At 42.7% G+C, this 17,622-nt stretch overlaps 2 protein-coding genes across 4 annotated transcripts in view; one reads left to right on the top strand and one right to left on the bottom strand.

Annotated features, from left to right (window-relative positions):
• Positions 1–408: 408 nt before the first annotated feature.
• bloc1s2 (biogenesis of lysosomal organelles complex-1, subunit 2) lies at positions 409–3,232 on the bottom strand. The gene is made up of 5 exons (XM_037115027.1): positions 2,982–3,232; positions 2,638–2,754; positions 2,352–2,471; positions 2,158–2,262; positions 409–1,267 (listed from the first exon to the last, which is right to left on the bottom strand). The coding sequence occupies exons 1-5, from the start codon at positions 3,154–3,156 to the stop codon at positions 1,236–1,238; spliced, it is 549 nt and encodes a 182-aa protein (XP_036970922.1). The 5' UTR covers positions 3,157–3,232; the 3' UTR covers positions 409–1,235.
• A 1,452-nt stretch (positions 3,233–4,684) lies between these two features.
• The window catches only part of usp24 (ubiquitin specific peptidase 24), a 31,589-nt gene continuing 18,651 nt past the window's right edge, over positions 4,685–17,622 (top strand). The window contains exons 1-21 of one of the 3 annotated variants that reach the window (XM_037114397.1): positions 4,685–5,118; positions 8,262–8,430; positions 8,673–8,740; positions 8,848–8,991; positions 10,025–10,150; positions 10,503–10,538; positions 10,651–10,716; positions 11,757–11,822; positions 12,153–12,227; positions 12,816–12,974; positions 13,074–13,188; positions 13,341–13,444; positions 13,587–13,694; positions 13,809–13,904; positions 14,021–14,182; positions 15,424–15,516; positions 16,138–16,245; positions 16,342–16,491; positions 16,710–16,841; positions 17,250–17,361; positions 17,454–17,530. In XM_037114397.1, coding sequence (XP_036970292.1) covers positions 4,840–5,118; positions 8,262–8,430; positions 8,673–8,740; positions 8,848–8,991; positions 10,025–10,150; positions 10,503–10,538; positions 10,651–10,716; positions 11,757–11,822; positions 12,153–12,227; positions 12,816–12,974; positions 13,074–13,188; positions 13,341–13,444; positions 13,587–13,694; positions 13,809–13,904; positions 14,021–14,182; positions 15,424–15,516; positions 16,138–16,245; positions 16,342–16,491; positions 16,710–16,841; positions 17,250–17,361; positions 17,454–17,530 — 2,445 coding nt within the window. In that variant the 5' untranslated portion in view covers positions 4,685–4,839. The remainder of the gene's footprint in view (positions 5,119–8,261; positions 8,431–8,672; positions 8,741–8,847; positions 8,992–10,024; positions 10,151–10,502; positions 10,539–10,650; positions 10,717–11,756; positions 11,823–12,152; positions 12,228–12,815; positions 12,975–13,073; positions 13,189–13,340; positions 13,445–13,586; positions 13,695–13,808; positions 13,905–14,020; positions 14,183–15,423; positions 15,517–16,137; positions 16,246–16,341; positions 16,492–16,709; positions 16,842–17,249; positions 17,362–17,453; positions 17,531–17,622) is intronic. The other 2 variants (XM_037114399.1, XM_037114400.1) reach the window with 2 other exon arrangements.

The following is a 17,622-nucleotide window of genomic DNA, read 5'->3' as shown; positions in this document are numbered from 1 at the left end:
AAACACACATGCACACATGTGCATGACCCAAAACACACAAATCCACGTAGGCTCAGGAGGGAGGTCCTGTCAGTTTGGATAATCCCTTGCCCATGGCAAAAAGAGCTCTGGGTTCTGGTCTTGGACAGCTAATATAAAAGGAGGAAACAAATGAGGCAGAGGGCATCACATACATCTTTAGTTGCACTTTAACCCTTTCCTATCAAGGATGTCTCATCTGTTCCTTTCTGCTGGTCTCACTCTTCCACTTCTGATATGGTTGAAACTCAGACCTCCTTCAGCTGTGGATCAGTTTTTCCAGAGTTATACAATATTTGTTACATCCACTGTGTATCTATTCAAGTTTCACAGTGCAGGTCTGCCATCTGCTGTCAGTAGTAGTTTCAGTTTAAGTAAATAGTCATGCAGTGATATGCACATCATGGTTTATTTACAGAAAAAACTCCAGTTGTCAGTGTCAATATCTCAGGATAGATGTAATACACAATAATTTGTATCAAATATCTTTCTTTTGAATGTGCACGCTTTAGACCCAATCTACAAAGATTGTAGTGCGATTTCTAGCTGCTCTCTACACAGTAGTTTTTAAAACATAACAAATGTTACAATTTAAGCTGTTTGTGGAACTGTTTACCCAAAATATACATTTGTAACAACAAAGCCCAACACAGATGTCAGGTAACCATTTCTATTTCTGTCTGTCAATAGGTCGGTGGCCTGAAAAGCTCAGAATTAAAGAGGGCCGGGACATTTTTACAAACAGATCGATGACATGCTTCATCATCATTAAAGTATCTTCATGTGACAAAGGTGTTGTTATATACTCCAGTGGTGTAAGTCTGTCAATCTGCTGCGTTTCTTTTGGTTTAGAAGTAAATTAGTATATTCTGATTCCATCACTCAGTTAGGATATGCTGATAATTAGCAAGTGCATCTGTAAAAGTACGTGGGTATACAACCACACACACTCATGGCTGCACAACTGCTGCCAAAACCAGTGATACAGGAGTTAAATCTAAGCCAAGCACTGCAGTACTAATTCATGTGCCTTCAGCTGCTTCCTCCGTGGTCGTTTCTTGGTGTCTAAGTGGCTCTGACTGTTTGTTGTTTCAGTCTCAGTTCACATCCTCCCCGCAGCTCCTGGCCCTGCTGGCAGGGGGAGAGGAAGGCACGGCCGAGTTGGGTTAAAGAAGGTGAGAAGGCACCCCAACCGTCAGTCTGCCACTTATTCCCCCTCATCGCTTCTCCAGTTTTTTGAATCTGGCCTCTGTAAAGATAATCAAAGACAAGAACTCGATCACTCTGCAGATCAAATGCAACATAATCAGATAAAATCTCTCTGAAAGCGCCAATGTAAATAGACTCAGTCAGGGAACTGTCTGTGGTGTCAGAGCACCATCTGCTGGTGGACTTCATCATGCTGTGCAATATGACCTGACACAGACAGCTGTGCTATCATTAGCCTGTGCCCCACATACGAGACAAAAGAGACTAAAAAGGCTCAGCATTCAGAAACTCAGAAAAGGTGGCGACATGCACCTTTAAAGTCGGTTTGCAATCTACCAATAAACAAGAGGACTGAATCCAAATGTCACCACATGCACTGCGATGTGTTCACTGTCATCACCTGAAATCTGCCAGATACTAAGCCAGCAGCTGATGGACAGGCCTAACTACAATAATAACATGCGTTTGATTACGGCTCTACTGCCTACACATCTATTACTTCTGACTTTTATGATTCAAGAAACATTTGGATAATTATTTTACATATTTATAATAAGTTAATTTTGATTTATCAGTCCGCAATTGGAAAAAACAATTGTGGGTAACTGAATCAGTGAATTTTGGTGGGTTTTTTTTTTACACTTTCAGAGGAAGACAATATGATTGTAACTTGCAATACATGTTCTAGTAGAAGGGGGAAAGTCTCAAAGTTCAAACACAACAAATTTTATTAGAGCTCTGGAATATTAAATCATCCACTACATCTTAGCCTCATTTACCCTCAGGTGTGCATAAGACTAGGAAACTAGTTTTAAAATACAAAAATATTATACTTTCAGTTATCAGTATTGGCCAGAAGAAGCATGTAAAATATTGGTTATCAGTATCATGAATCCCTGCATGCTCATTTCCTTACACAAACTGTCTTACCTAGTTTCTTAGAGTACGCGTCCAGTTTGTAAGCAGCCTGTTCAAGTGAAGACACTTGCTCCTCGATCTGATTTATCTGGTCCAAGTAGGGCTGAAGGCTCGCATCTGTAGGAAACACACATACCATGAACTAGAACCACAGAAAAGATATAATGACACAAGGTTTTCTTGCAGATAATGTATCACACTCTCACACTTGTTGTTGAGATCCTGCAGGTTACGGCTGATGTTGATGCTGATGTCCTTCATCTCCATGTACTTAAGACTAGTAAGCTTGTTCATGTTCTCCAGTAGCCGGTAATCCTCACAGGTAGCTGAACATGTAGCAAAGTGAAGGGAGAGAAAATGCATGAGATAAAAGAAAACAGGGGTAGAGAGGTAAACATGACAAAAGCAGCAAATCACTGCTCTGACTGATAATAATGGTGAACATGGAAAAATATGAGAAAAAGGGATGAAGAGTGCATTATGTTGACTGACCTGTCAATTCTCCCTGCAGGAAGACTGACATCTTATCAAACATATCAGTGCACAGCTCATTGATATCAGGCTCTGCAGGCTCCACAGCCTCCTCTGCTGTTTCCACACCACCATCACCTGACCACAGGCATAAAGAGCAGGATGAACACAACACGAAACACAGCCTTGACTGTCCAGTTTAAAAAATAAATGTTCACACGATTAAAACAACAGTAAAGTCAAGTGCTGAAAAATACAGAAAAATGCTGTAAAACAGCCACATTTAAACCAGAAAGCATCAATTGGTTAATGAATGCTACGTGAGCATTAGCAAGCTACGGAAGCTGCAAGGAGCCATCTCTCACTGTTGGTACTGGGCTTCTTGGGAACGACCGCCGGGGTTTCCGCCACAACCTCCGGCCCTTCTCCCTGAGAGGAGGCGGCGGTGCTGCTCACGGCCGGGTTCAGAGCCGCCAAGTGGGCCGCTGGAGCCCTGGAGATGCTGTCCATCGCTGCAGCGTCGTCGCCAGTTGCAGCCATTTTGTTCCTGTTTTGACTTTCTCCTTTGTCACATGAGCTGAGTGATCACGTGACGTCCGCCCGCCGCCACAACCACCACCCCTACTCGCGCGCACTGCCACGCCCTTATGTTGTGAGACTGTGAGGATTTAATGGATAATTACAGTCAGACGTGTTTAAAACTACTTGTTTTTAATAAATGTTTATGCTATCGCCAAACTACTGATTTATAATTATGTGTTTATATTTGTACTCCGTTGTCTGATTGTTGATTGATCACCAATGGCTACTTCAAAATAGTAATTAATTGTCCACTATGAAATAAAACCAGAAATACAAAAGTACACTTGCTCTGAGTAAGAGGTCTTGATTGGCGTTATTCTTCTGTATGTAGGTGTTATGGAGGCTGCTGCAGTGTACCAGCAGAATAATTACAGACTGTTTATTTAGTCTCAAAGTACAATAAATAAATATCAAATAAAAAGATCATTTACCTATCCAGTTTATAAAATTGATTTTCCAATATATTTTACAGAAGCTTTTGAACATAAATGTGTCGTTCCAGTAATGTGTCTGCAAGTCATAATCAGTCATAAAAACTCAGATTATTAATATTTACTGTCTGTCATACTGTAAAAGGGGTGCTCCAGAATAACACTACAATAATTATTATTTATTTTATTTATCTTTTTTAGTGCTGATGGTACAAAATGCATGACTGAGCACAGATACGGTAATGAAAGTTACATTTTAGTGATATTATTCAAGAAAAGATGCATCTAAAGTTGACAGGGCATTTGTGAGCAATGATAAATCAACGTTGTGTCAATGTATGGTCTTTTGTCTGATAAAACTCAACAAAATGTGTGTTCTGAGTTTAAGTATATGCATTAAGTAACTTTATTGTCTATGATCAAATGATATCCTGACACAAAAAGCCACAGGTTCCTTTCAAACTTTAGTTTTGATCATCATGGACCCTACACTGGACCCCAAAATTACATTATTGTTTCCTAGTATTTTCATCACAATATGTAACTACAAGAGGTCAAGCTTCCTCACATGCTTAGGTTTATGTTTTATTCCCCAATAAAGAAACAATTTTAATTCCCTAAAGTTGATAATTTCATGTGCATATATGACAATTACTGGAACAGAGTTTCTCTGTCACACTTGGCTGGACAAGTTTGTGCTATTTTCAGAAATCTTCACCGAAATGGCCTTTACTGAGAGATTTATTTACCTTATGCATTTTTTTTAATGAGGTTACACCATCATCACTGTGAAGCCAATTTCTGCCAGGGACATTAAAGATATTTATTCACAAATTATGCAAAAATCACAGTTTGGTCACAATCTCATCTAAAAAAAAAAAAACCCACTGGCTTTCTATTTTATTTTTTGTTCCAGGCATCAATGCGCTTCCGTGGATAATTAACAGAACCGACAGTACAAATGTTAATTAGTAATTAACCCTTGAAATCATTAAATGTCTAGGAATTTTCATTGCGCGCGCTCCCGCGAGGAGCATGCAGTTTCTCGGCGGACAGAAGTCGCCATAACACCTGTGTCGGCGCTGTTGTGGGGGAAGCCAGATCGTGACAGGCTAGCAGCAGTCGACTGTAAACATGGCGGCGTGCACAGCTACAGGGCTGTGCCGAACACCCCGTTACTATTAGCCTGCGAGACGGAGACACCCCGAAAATGGAGACCGAAGAGGAGCAGCACATAACCACGCTCCTCTGCATGGGTTTCCCGGACCCAGACGTGATACGGAAGGCGCTCCGGCTGGCAAAGAACGATATCAACGAGGCAGTGGCGCTCCTGACAAACGAAAGCCCCGGACTCGGGTATGGATACGAGCCGATGGAGAGCGGGCCTTCACCCGGCTTGGGCACGAGTGGAGACGGGGAAACCAGCGGGCGCACCGGGACTGGAGGATTCGACCCCCCGCCTGCATACCACGATGTGGTGGACAGCGAGGTAAGAACAACTTTGCGTTTGACCGAGCATCAACTGCGGGAGCGAGGGAGGTGAACACATTGTAAGTTACTAGGGGAGAGAGAGTGAGAGAGTGGGCTCGCCCATTTAACTAGCTAAACTTAGCGGCTCCATGCTACATTCACCGAGCCCAACGTGAGCTGTCAGAGCAAGAGCTGAAATCCCTCTCCACTCCTTCGGGACTGTGCATGTCACTGGCCCATAGTGACCAGAGAATTGTCCGCTAACTTGAAGCTAAGATGCTGAATTTACGGAGGAGAAAAAGCTATTCTAAACTTACAAGCTAACCCAGCTAGCTACCGTTAGTAGCTGGCTAGCTAACGGTAGTTGGGAGTTGAACGCGCCAGTGACTGGACAAGGTGTGCACAGGGGCGTCTTCACTGTGAGGGAATGTACTCAGATATTTAATCATGGGGGTTCCTCTGGTAGTGGATCAGCGGTTCTGTCAGCTAGCATGCCGACAGCAGGCTGGATCTATTCGGTCTGTTTTGCAGAGGTTAGCCGGAGTTAGCTGGCCGGTTGGATGACAGCGTCAACCGCTCACAGCTCCCACCGAGATTGCAGTCCTCTCGAACCGGGCTCAGAAGAGGTTTCGCAATGTCTTTGACATACGTGGCCATTTTGATGACTCTTTTGTCAACATTTCCAGCTTTAAAATGAAACTGTTTTAATGCCTACATGTCTGAAATTCTTCGCAAAGCATGTCAGTAAGGCCCAGTGGCATTTTGATGCTGCAAGGCTTGCCACTGGCTCCCCTACAGCCACATGACAGTTGTCAGTAATTTACCTGCAGGTCTTATCATTTGGTCCTAATTCCCTGTGCATATGTGGTGTAATTACAGTAAACTACATGTAGCCAGCTGTACATATAGTACAAGTCTTGGCAGGATGGCTTTGACTGACACCTGAGGCTGATTCTCTTCAGCAACTCGACCTCAGACCTGTTGCTCTCCCAGATCTTCAAAAAATCGTGCAGTGATCAGTGCTTTCTTAGAGAGCCACAAATCATTTGATCTGTAAGATTGTTAATCCAGGATTTTTTTTTTCAACCACTTGTTGTTTTCATTTGATGGCAGTGCTGTTTGAGCTGCTGTGATTAAGGGTCAGCTGAATGAGAACACATCACTGCTCTGGTCTTAATATCTACAGTCCAGTCCCTCCACATCTCCCTGCTCTTCTAACCTCTCCCCTCACTATTGTAGATGTAGGCCATAACACTGTATAAATGGCAATTGACATTTACAGCATGCAGAAAATAGCACACACCTGCAGTTCACTGTAAATATCAAGCCTATTTTTTTCTAAATGTGCCAGTAATGGTGTTGTCACATAGTAATTCAGCCCAAAGGGACTCATTCCCTCAGTTCGTTAAATCGCTACAGCAGCTGCCAACATTATCTTTCCTATATGTGTAGACATACAGTATGTGACACATGCCAAAGCAGTGTAATTTGAACCTATATTTCCATCTGTCCCAACTTGTCTAATGTGTGATTTTTGCTCGGTCTGCTCGTTTACATTATAGCGACATTAACAACAGTCAGTCCTGACACATGCAGGCAATGGAATAAGCCCCAAAGATGAAGGTGCTTTATTTGCTTTCTTTTCTTCCTCCGTCTGCCTTGTTTGTGCTTCAGAGGCGTGTCACAGGTCTTTGGCCTCATGTTATGCTCCTAAATATAGCCCCCCAGTCGCCCTGACACACACAGACACATTGCCGTTTTTTTGCAGGGGGTCCCAGGAGGGTTGCAGGGTGCATAGTAACAGAGTGGCGCTGAGTTACCTCATCGCCCTGCACAACCAAACACATGCATACTGTGCCTTTGAGACCCGAAACATTGCCCCACAAGGCTTGAAACAGTAGAGCGCTGTGCAGCTTATTTGCATGTTTATCCTCCTGCTTGTTGATTATTTGTCGGAGGATCTGTGTACTGTAATCAGATTTTCAGTTGGTTCTGGAAATCCTGCCAGCAATGAAATGGTTCTTCTAGTCTTTGAACCTAGTGCTCTCTAAGCCCGGTGTTAGGTTAGCCTCTCTCTCCCCCTCGCTTTCCTTCCTCTCATCCATCTGTCTGTCATTTCTGATTTTCTTCGAAAGGGAAGGGATGAAATATGATGCTTCTCTGCTTTCTGCTTCCCTTCTCTCCATCCTGTTCTCCTTCTTTATGTCCAGTCAATCACAATATATGTATCAGTATGCTGAGCAGTAAAACATGCGCTAGACACATTCGTATTGATGTATTCAAAATGGAAGGACTTAATCTAACTATTTATACTTTGTAGTGCCCACTAACAAAATGGACAAATGAGCTGTAGGCTAATAGTTTTGGTCACTTACAATGTATTGAGAGCTGATTTCCGTCCGGCCAAGCCTCCATAGAGAGCAGTATAGGTGGATGCACCGTAGTGTTGCTTTGCAAGTATTTTCCACTGAGCTTTCAGAGGGAGTTCTGCAGTTTGATCATAAATATTAACATAAGTTCATGAATATGTAAACAACTTTATGGTGTAAATAATTTAAAAATCCTTTGTCTGCTGTTGCTTTCACCACACGGACTCACAGACTTTACTGCGGTTAGCAGTGCCTAAGCTAGGCTAGGCGGACCATAGATGCAGGAGGTAAAACGTTGACTTTGTGTGAATTTAAACTTGCAATTCATCTGTTTAGGTATGACTGCAGACGAAAAAATCTTAGGATCATCCTGCTAACATGAAAGTGTCATGTCATGTTGCAGGCTTTCATTACATTTGACTTAACCTCTCACACCCTGTCTTACACATGACAACCCTTTCGCCTGGTGAAACATTTGAAAACAAGCGCCTGTCTGGACTTGTTTGGAGAGCTTCTTCGAGGAAAGAGATGGACAGAAAGATGAAGAGATGAAGGGCAGATCGCTGAGGAGAGGACACACTTTCCTAGTGCTGGCTGCTATCGCTCTTCTCCCAGAGGGAGGAAACGAATCGAGCATCATCCTGTCTGACTTTCACATTGCCTGAGGACATTTGGATTATCCTCGCACAGAGGACAGTGGTGTCACAAAACAATGGTCGAAGCAGGGACCAGCTGTGTGAGATTTGTCACCCAGTGCATTAGGTTGTAATTTAGTAATTTATGTGTTTTACAGAGGAGCAACGATGAGAATGGGAACTGCTCCGGGGGCAGCATGGAGTTTCCCACCACCAACTTGTACGAGCTGGAGAGTCGAGTCTTCACGGACCACTGGTCGATACCTTACAAGAGGGAGGAGTCCCTGGGAAAGTGTCTTATCGCGTCCACCTGCCTCGCCCGGCACGGTAAGACCATGTTTGTGTGGGATGAATTTATTTTTTTATTTTCTGCTTTAAACTAAATGCTTTCAATGTGCGTAATTGTGTAGGCAGCCTGTTTCGTTTGGACTGTTGGGTGTTATTCACATGTTGTTATTTTGGACACTTCTATCACATGGCTCAATCTGTAGCTCTGATGTCACAGCCAATTTCTGTCCATTTTTAGACATTGCATGAATTTGTGAATCCAACATTTCCCTCTCTGCCAGGTCTTGCTGATGCTGATGAGAACTGCAAGCGGTTCATAGACCGCTGCATGCCGGAGGCCTTTAAAAAGGTGAGCAGTGCAGACCCAGACGTATAAGTGACTGTGTAGCGCTTTATTAGTTAACATACGCTGTGCCAACTTTCCTCCTTTGTGTCTGTTTTATTCATTGTCACCAGTTGCTGACCAGCAGTGCCGTGCACAAATGGGGCACAGAGATTCACGAGGGGATCTACAACATGCTCATGCTGCTGGTGGAGCTGGTTGCAGAGAGGGTCAAGCAGGACCCCGTACCTATAAACCTGATGGGAGTCCTGACTATGGTGTGTTTTCTTACTGCGTCATTGTTAATGTTTACCTCTTGGTTTTTGAAATCTTTTTTGAAATATTTTTTAACTTTCAAGTAAATAAATGACCCTTGAAATCCGGCTGAAATCCATAAGCAGAAAACCTATAATTAATGCCAAGGACACATTGCCTGCGTTAGCAGCACTTTCACAGCAGAGCCTCTTACTTTCCATTCCAGCCTCTCGCCTTTTTCTTCTGCATTGCAAGCAGTTCGCAGGAAAAGTAGAGAGCGCAGATTATCCTTTTATAGTCATATGGACATCATAGCAGTGTTTCATTACAGTCTCAATGTCTGTATCTGTATAATATGTCACAGACATGGAAAGAAAATACTTAAAAGGCAAAATCCTTGTGGAAAGATACAGCTGGAAGTGGCTTATCTACAGAAGCGAGGCGATCCGTGTTGACACGCGTGTGAGCGCGAGCAGTTCAGAGATGCAGCCACATTGCTCATTCTGGCAGTGTGTTCCAGGCATAACAAATCTCCAAGTAATTGCAGCCAAGTTTAAATTAAAATGTTGAATCAGTCGATATTACATGGCGGATGATCAGTTATGATAACTGCTTTGAATGTGCATTCTTATTGCAAAGGTAAAATCTTATTATAAACGGTGACAATAAAGTGTGCTCTGAATCAACTGATGACATGTTTTTTATAGCTATTGTGTTACAAGTTTGCAAAATAACTAGTAATCAAATTAATGTAGAGAAGTAAAAGTTTAATATTTGCCTCTAAATGTAGTGGAGTGGAAGTATGATGGAGGAGTGGAGAAAATGTAAATACTCAAGTAAAGTACGAGTGCAGTACTTGAGTAGATGTACCTAGTTACATTACATCACTGTCATCAAGTTAATCCCCATCTGTGTCTAATTAGAGATTCTGTACATTTGTTTACATTGTACATGCTCGTTCAGTTTTTAAGAATTCAGGCATGTGACATTATAATGTCTGAATATGTCAGGAGTAATGTACATATTCATGTTCTTTGTCTTTAATCTTGTGTTCAGGCCTTCAACCCTGACAATGAGTACCATTTTAAAAACCGCATGAAGGCCTGTCAGAGGAACTGGGCTGAAGTTTTTGGAGAAGAGGCCAACATGTTTGCTGTCTCCCCTAGCAACGCCTACCAGAAAGTAAGGGAACCGCCGACCTTCCCCCCCCCATTTGTCTGGACTATTCCTGCACTGTTTCTTTTGTAAGGTTTAATGTGCTTGTTAAAGTCGGATGCACTTTCAAATATGTAAAGCTGTGCTAGTATTGATATGCACACTTCCTTATTAGCCTTTGTTTACGGTTCATAGCTGTGTGAAGAGGCAGTCAACGAGTTCTTCATCCCTGCTGTTGTGTAACCGAGCCACAGGGATCAGCAGAACATGTGTGACTGACACTCAGCAGCTGTCAGAAAACTTAATGTGCTTGTGTGTGTGCTGCAGTAAGTTTCAGTGACATTGCTGAATAAAGTGAAAACATAATTATCTCTTTCAGGAGCCTCATGGTTGGCTGGTTGATTTAGTGAATCGAGTGAGTAACGAGCAGTCATCCTTTTTATATTATCTCTCCATATACGGCTGACGAAGTTGTTTCACAGTTTTACCTCATCTGTCCCCTCTCTTCTTCTCTTTTTTTTGTCAAGTTCGGGGAGTTGGGAGGATTCACTGCCATCCAGACTAAGCTCAACACTGATGAAATCGAGATCGCTGTAAGCAGACCCTTCCGTCCTTTCATCTTTTTGCCTTCCTTACAAATGTTCTGACGTAGCTCCGGAGTGATGAAATAGTTGATGGATGAAGAGGGGCGCTCGAGACAGCCTATACAGGCAAAAGGTCACCATGTTTACCCCCACGGCTCTCAGCTGCAGGGTGCTGAATGTCTCTCTCTTCTCCCCTTCTCACTAATGCTCCCGCTGTGTGATGGTTGAAATGCTCTGTTGTGTTATGTGTTCTGAGGCATCCTTGTACTGATGCTTCCTTCTGGGAACCTGGCCGGAACCACAGCAGTGCATAGCCATTGATTCGCGCACACATGCATGCACACTCCCTCTAGCCATTAGCATATTAATAAGGCAGGGACTGGTTGCCGACCACTGTTGCACTCTTCAGTGGCAGTGGGAGCGCAGCAGAGTGTGTAAGCTGTCAGCTACCTAACGTACTCTAAGCACAAGAGAGACTGAAAGTGAAAGGAGGAAAGATAATGGAGGAGTGCTCCTTCCTTTACCGACTCCCAGGGGTGACTCATTCATTTGTCTGCTTTGAGCAGGAAGTCAAGTGCAAGGGGGGGAATTGAATGAGTGAGTGGAGGAGCCCAGAAGCAGAGATGGAAGATAGCCAGAGAAAAAAAAGGCAGGGAACACGGGAACCATTCATTGAGCTCCTGTGATTTAGCACTGAATGACAAATGACAGCTGGGCTCCGGGATTGGAAACTCAGCCTCACATCTGTTTACGCTCACTCCTGCTCACTCTCATGCAGCAGTGAAAACACAGTATCAGTTTAAACACAGTTTGACCTCTGGCCTAAACTCTTCAGTATGAGAGGAGTGGTCGGATGCCATTGTTGAGTCTGTTTGCTTTAATAAGCCATCAGAAGTGACACATCTGTGCAAGTGGCACAAGACAGATTTTATTGACACTCAGTGGACTATTCTCCTGTTAGTCATACTCATCTGGTATTGATAAGCTGATTTCGGATGTGCTTTGTATCATGGCTGAGTTCTTCTTTCTCTTTCTCTTTCCCTGCACAGAGTGTGTCAGCTCTGGTCCAGCCTCTTGGAGTTGGTGCAGAATACCTGAACTCCAGCCTTGTACAGGTAAGCCTTCCTGTACACACACACACACACATACACATACACAGTAGATGATAGTATGTTGACCCCAGTCTGGTCTTTTGTATGCCCTTTTTCAACTGCTCCTACTGTGCATGTGTATGTTAACACTTTCCCCATTTCTCCTTGTAATGTAATTCAAGACTTGTCAACTTGTTTACTGTCCAACTTTGTTCCAGTGTTGAAATGATCACTTGTTTTTGTTTACATGATGTCTAAGCTGTTTTCATTTGCTGTATCCTCTTACTGTTCTGCTGCTGCATCAAACAGTTTTTCCCCACAGGGGCTAACCAGTTCTCATATTGTTTTTCCTAGCCAATGCTAGATCCAGTCATCCATAAGATGATCAAATATGTACAGAACCTGGAGGAAAAAGACCTTAAAGACAAGGTAGTGTTCTTATATTTGTCACCCTCTTTATGAGTTTTGCTTTGGAGAAAATGCACCTTGTTTTTACATTAGGGTTGGGAAGGCGGTGATGGATTTGAGGAATACGTGAATCTTCCATTGTGCAAAGAAATATGTGGGCGCGATTTACTTACAAGAGGGATTTAACTTGGATTTGATTGGATCATTCAACGGTGGGCGTGGTCTAGTAAACGTAAAGGAGCTGAGGAGAGCTTTTGGGTCCACCACACCACACCACTGTATTTTTAGTCTAGGAGGACATTTAACAATGGGGAAATAATAGCACAGTCAGTTCTTTTGAAAATGTAAACAAAGTAGGGCTTCAAAAAAGAAGTATGATTAAATTCAATATATTCAAATTGCAAGAAGCTGCAATTATGTGTGACAAAACAGCATTATAATGAAGGACTATAGTGTTGCAGACATGTCCTGGCCTAATTGAACAGTTAACATGGGGACACAGTATTTAACCTTCTCTGTTAATGTTACCGTACCTTTAAGAACTTGTGTATGTTGGTTGTCACTTAACGAAGATGTTGCAACTTAGCTGTTCCTCATTTTTAATCGTAGCGTCTGGTCAGCATCCCAGACCTGCTGTCAGCCATCAAGCTGCTGTGTATGAGGTTCCAGAGGGAGCTGGTCACTGTGGTGGATGACCTGCGGCTGGACACGCTGCTGCGCATGCTCAAAACCCCTCACTTCTCCACCAAGATGAACTCCCTCAAAGAGGTCAGCTATTAAAGGACAAAATAACCTTTTTTTTTCTTTGGTTTCTAATCAGTTTTTAATCTCATGTTAATGTGATTTTGTTATTTTTTGTCTCTCAAGGTGACAAAGTTAATAGAGGAGAGTACAGTGTCTAAGACGGTGAAAAATGCCATTGACACAGACAAACTTCTGGACTGGCTGGTGGAGAACTCAGTCCTATCAATAGCATTGGAGGGTGAGAAAATACACCACTTCCCACGACAAACACATTAAAGTGAAGCATGCCACAAAGTGCTTTGCAAAACACTCAAACAGGACAGAAATGACGAGGCTGTAGTCCGAGGTTGACTGTATTCTCGGTGGTTATTCGATTTTTCTGTGTTCCAGGAAACATTGACCAGGCTCAGTACTGTGAGAGAATTAAAGGAATCATTGAGTTACTGGGAAGTAAACTGTCGCTGGATGAACTCTCCAAGATCTGGAAGATACAGGTCAGCACCAGAGCACACATCACAGCAGTAACAACACAATCACATCTGCATTGTTACATCATTAAGCATGTGATTGTTAAACTGAACTCTTTACATATATTCTATATGTTAAATTTTTTCTGGTTGAATCTATATGTTTCAGGCAGGCCAGTCATCAACTGTGATAGAAAACATTCATACAATCATTGCTGCTGCTGCTGTGAAGTTCAGCTTCGATCAACTCACCCACCTCTTTGTCCTCATACAGAAGGTCAGTGCTGTCCCTGTGACATTTGGGGGAATGGATTGTCTTCATGAAAATTAGATTGGAAGTCTATGTGTGGTATTAATAATAATCTCTTTTTTTTTTTTGCATGTTGTTTAGAGCTGGGAGGTTGAGAGTGACCGTGTGAGGCAGAAGCTGCTCAGTCTGATCGGGAGGATCGGCAGAGAGGCTCGCTCCGAAACTACAGCTGGAAAGGTGTGTTGGTATACCCGTCATAAAACGGATGAAGCGGTATGTCAGGTTTCATTATTACAGTGAAGTCTGAATCATCTTATGTGTTTGTGTGTGTGTGTGTGTGTGTGTCTGTTTAGGTGCTGGAGGTGCTGTGGGAGTTGGCTCACCTCCCCACCCTGCCTACCAGTCTAGTTCAGCAGGCGTTGGAGGAGCATCTGGGGATTCTGAGCGATGCCTACGCTGTCAAAGAGACCGTCAAACGCAGTTACATCATTAAATGTATTGAGGACATTAAGAAGGTGAGACAGATGCTGAGCGGTGTCTCTGTGGTTGTGTAGCCCGCCGTTAATTGCAGTTTAAACTGCAGTTTAGCGGCTCTAAGAGTGAATATTACTGTTTTGTTTTAGAATAACAAGGCTGTTACTTGCTCAACATGTTTGAAGGAAAAACCACATTGGGCCCCTACATTTTTCTCCCTGCTGTGACAGTTTTGTTCTAAAGTTAGCATGTCCTTGTCACTGCTGCATATTACCCTTCAACTTTTGTTTGTCTGCATCTCTTCCATCTGAGTGCGTCCCAGTCTGTCATCCAGGGTAACTGAGATGGGACCAAACAATGTGTGTCTCTCATGAGTTCATTATTAATTTTAAAGCTTTTTTTTTTTTTTTGAAAGTCAAGGCAAAGGTCTGATGGTTTTTCTCTTGATTGATCAGCCCCTCAGACTGTGCCAGGAACACTTGGCCATTGTCGCCCAATAACTCTTCATCGTCCTGTTCCACTGCCTCAGTATCTTAAGTCAATTGATGGATTATCGATAATCCCTTCATATTAATGTTTACATAAAAATGGCATTTGTCAAAACATTCTGACATGAATACTACACATCTTGTGATTACATTACTCAATTCTGAATGGGACAACCTTTCACTGTTATTGATTAAGGTTATTATCGACCGTTACTGTAATCCCCCACCTGCCCACCCATTAAGCATTCAAAAACAATACATGAACATTCAATAAATGGTTTATAACACATTATAATGCAGTTGTAAGTCAACATAAGTGTTTATAAAAGTATTTGTCAAGAGCTATAATTCATCCAGTTGTGAGGCTGATGTAGAAAACATGAATAACAATTTACTAAAACACAGTTGTAGAAATCGCCGCTGACTCCAGATAGAAAAACTCTGGCATAAAGCAAATTACAGAGCAATTTACCTGGCAGTGATAGGCTCAATTACCTTTGTGTTAGCTCACATGTTGAGGGCTTCAATGTAACAGACATTCATGTATATGTGAAAGTCCTGCACTGCAGATCAATATCTTTAAAGGACCCTTGATTGCATCTCATAGGTATTATATGTATAATAATATAGGTAAAGGTAAATATAACATCCCCTGATGCACCTAACTACAACCGAGCAATCATTAATGTTTTCTATGCTTTTCTAACTGTGAAACGTACTTCTCAGCCTGACAAAAACTCACTTGTTACCTATGCGTACAGATGTCCCACCTCAAATTAAATTTATGTTTCTAGACACACACTCAGGAGGACAGTAAAGGCAGCGACACCCAAAGCTCATTTCTTACGGGCACTTGGGGCAAGAAGAAAGCTAACTCTTTGGCCAAAGTAAGAGAAGAAGCCAGTGTAACTTATAACTCCACTGATTGATCTGTGTACAATCTCGCTGCTTCACACCTGCCAGCCAATCGTGGAGGAGGGCTTAACCACAAAGGGGTTTCATTGGTCACAGGTTGATAATTTCCTTCTTGATTGTAACGTGAGGTAGTTAAACCAGGTGTTTGTTAATCTTCTGCTTGCCTCACTAAGAGGGCTTTGGCACTGACTAATGATTACACAGCGGTGTTGATCTTGTCCTGGGTGAGAGTGATTTTGAGCTGCTGGATCAGTGGTCAGCTTTGGTGGAAGTGCTCGCACATTTACTCATGCAAGGAGGGATCGAATCAGAGCCTTGGGTATATAAAGAAGAACATGTTTGATATTTGGCTTTTGGATTTAAATAGAATTGTAAGAGAACAAATTTAAACTGGAATACATTTTATAACATCCCTGGCTCTGATTTTCTTTCTCATGTTCACACAGCTACAATAATAGAGAGCCTGTGATGACACAAATCTGATTAACAAAATCCATCACAGCCCTCTGATTTTGTAGCATTTGTTTGTGAGTTTGTTCTGTTTCAGTGGATATCATTATCCAATGTATCGGCCTGTGTGTGTGTCTACACAGGCCTCTCAGCAGAGCAGTCCACAAGCCGTGTGGGTTGTTCCTGCTCTCCGTCAGCTGCACGAGATCACCCGTTCTTTCATCAAGCAGACCTATCAGAAACAAGACAAGGTAACACATGCATGCAAGTAAACAAACACATCGATAATGATCCATCGTACAGTCAGTGTAGTGTTGCTACAGTAACCTTTCCCTGCCTCCCCGCAGAGCATCATCCAGGACTTGAAGAAGAACTTTGAGATCGTCAAGCTGATCACAGGATCCCTAGTTTGCTGCCATCGACTGGCTGTGACGGCTGGAGGGAATAACGGCCTCTCAGGCTCGACTCTGGTGGACGGACGATACACCTACCAGGAGGTTTGTCTTTGCCAGAGTTTCACTCAAGTTAAATTTGATTATCAGTTGTCAGGACTTGTTTTTTATTTCCTTTCTCTGTCATGTAATTTTATTCATTATATTTACTGTTGAGTAGGTTTTACACAGCGCACAAGAAGTAATCAGACTTGTGCAGCATTTTGTTAAACAGCATATTGACAGTGTGTTGTTGCTGAATTCAGTGTGAATTTTCTGTTTAGTATCTGGACAGCCACCTGCGTTTCCTGGCCTTCTTCCTCCAGGAAGCCAGCCTCTACCTGGTCTGGAACAGGGCCAAGGAGCTCTGGGAGTGCCTGGTGTCGGGGCCGGATGTCTGTGAACTTGACCGTGAGGTATGAAATCTGTTTTGCTAATGAAACTTGTTTCCTTGGCTGTGCGCATGTGTTTGTGTGTGTGTGAGAGAGAGAGATTACACATCACCTCACCTTACTCTGGATGACTGCTCAGGAGGAACAAAGGCACTACAAATATTCACTGACATTCACTCTTGGCTCTTTTATATCTTACAACAGTGCCCAAGGCACGTACAAGTACAAGTACATGCTGTACATTTGGATGACTTAAAAAAAACAAAAAAACAAACTATCATACTTTCAGTCTGACTGATTGAATGTCTTTAACTGACCTTGGTCAGGTGGTGATAACCAAAAGTAGTGCACCAGCTGCTCCTTGTTAACCAAAAGAAAATAGGCAGTGCTATGGTATGGTGCTGTAAACATGGTATGTTTCCATGTGTGCAGATGTGTTTTGAGTGGTTCACCAAAGGACAGCATGACCTCGAGAGTGATGTTCAGCAGCAGCTCTTCAAGGAGAAGATCCTTAAACTGGAGCCTTACGAGATCACCATGAATGGTGAGAGACTCTGTAGGGAGATTCACTGTCAACAACCCATTAAGATTAGTTCATGAATAAGAATGTGACAACATGTTTTCTGTGTTTCTCAGGTTTCAATCTGTTTAAGACCTTCTTTGAGAATGTTAATCTGTGTGACCATCGCCTCAAGCGCCAGGGAACTCAGCTGGTTAGTCCTCACTCACATGTTTTCTCTGCATCTTTCTGATGATGTGTTATTTTTTTGTGTCACTGAGGGTTAGGGTTAGGGTTAGGGTTCTG

This window comes from Acanthopagrus latus, chromosome 11 (genome assembly GCF_904848185.1).
Source record: "Acanthopagrus latus isolate v.2019 chromosome 11, fAcaLat1.1, whole genome shotgun sequence".
In the NCBI taxonomy this organism is placed as follows: domain Eukaryota; kingdom Metazoa; phylum Chordata; class Actinopteri; order Spariformes; family Sparidae; genus Acanthopagrus; species Acanthopagrus latus.
The sequence above is the reverse complement of the archived record's forward strand: the minus strand, read 5'-3'. Positions and strand labels throughout refer to the sequence as shown.

Coding starts and splice junctions, on each gene's coding strand:
- bloc1s2 (XM_037115027.1), bottom strand. CDS start 3,156: ATGGCTGCAACTGGCGACGACGCTGCAGCGATGGACAGCATCTCCAGG. Junction 2,472..2,637: donor CCTGCAGGGAGAATTGACAG/GTCAGTCAACAT, acceptor CTACATGTTCAG/CTACCTGTGAGGATTACCGG. Junction 2,263..2,351: donor GCAGGATCTCAACAACAAGT/GTGAGAGTGTGA, acceptor TGTTTCCTACAG/ATGCGAGCCTTCAGCCCTAC.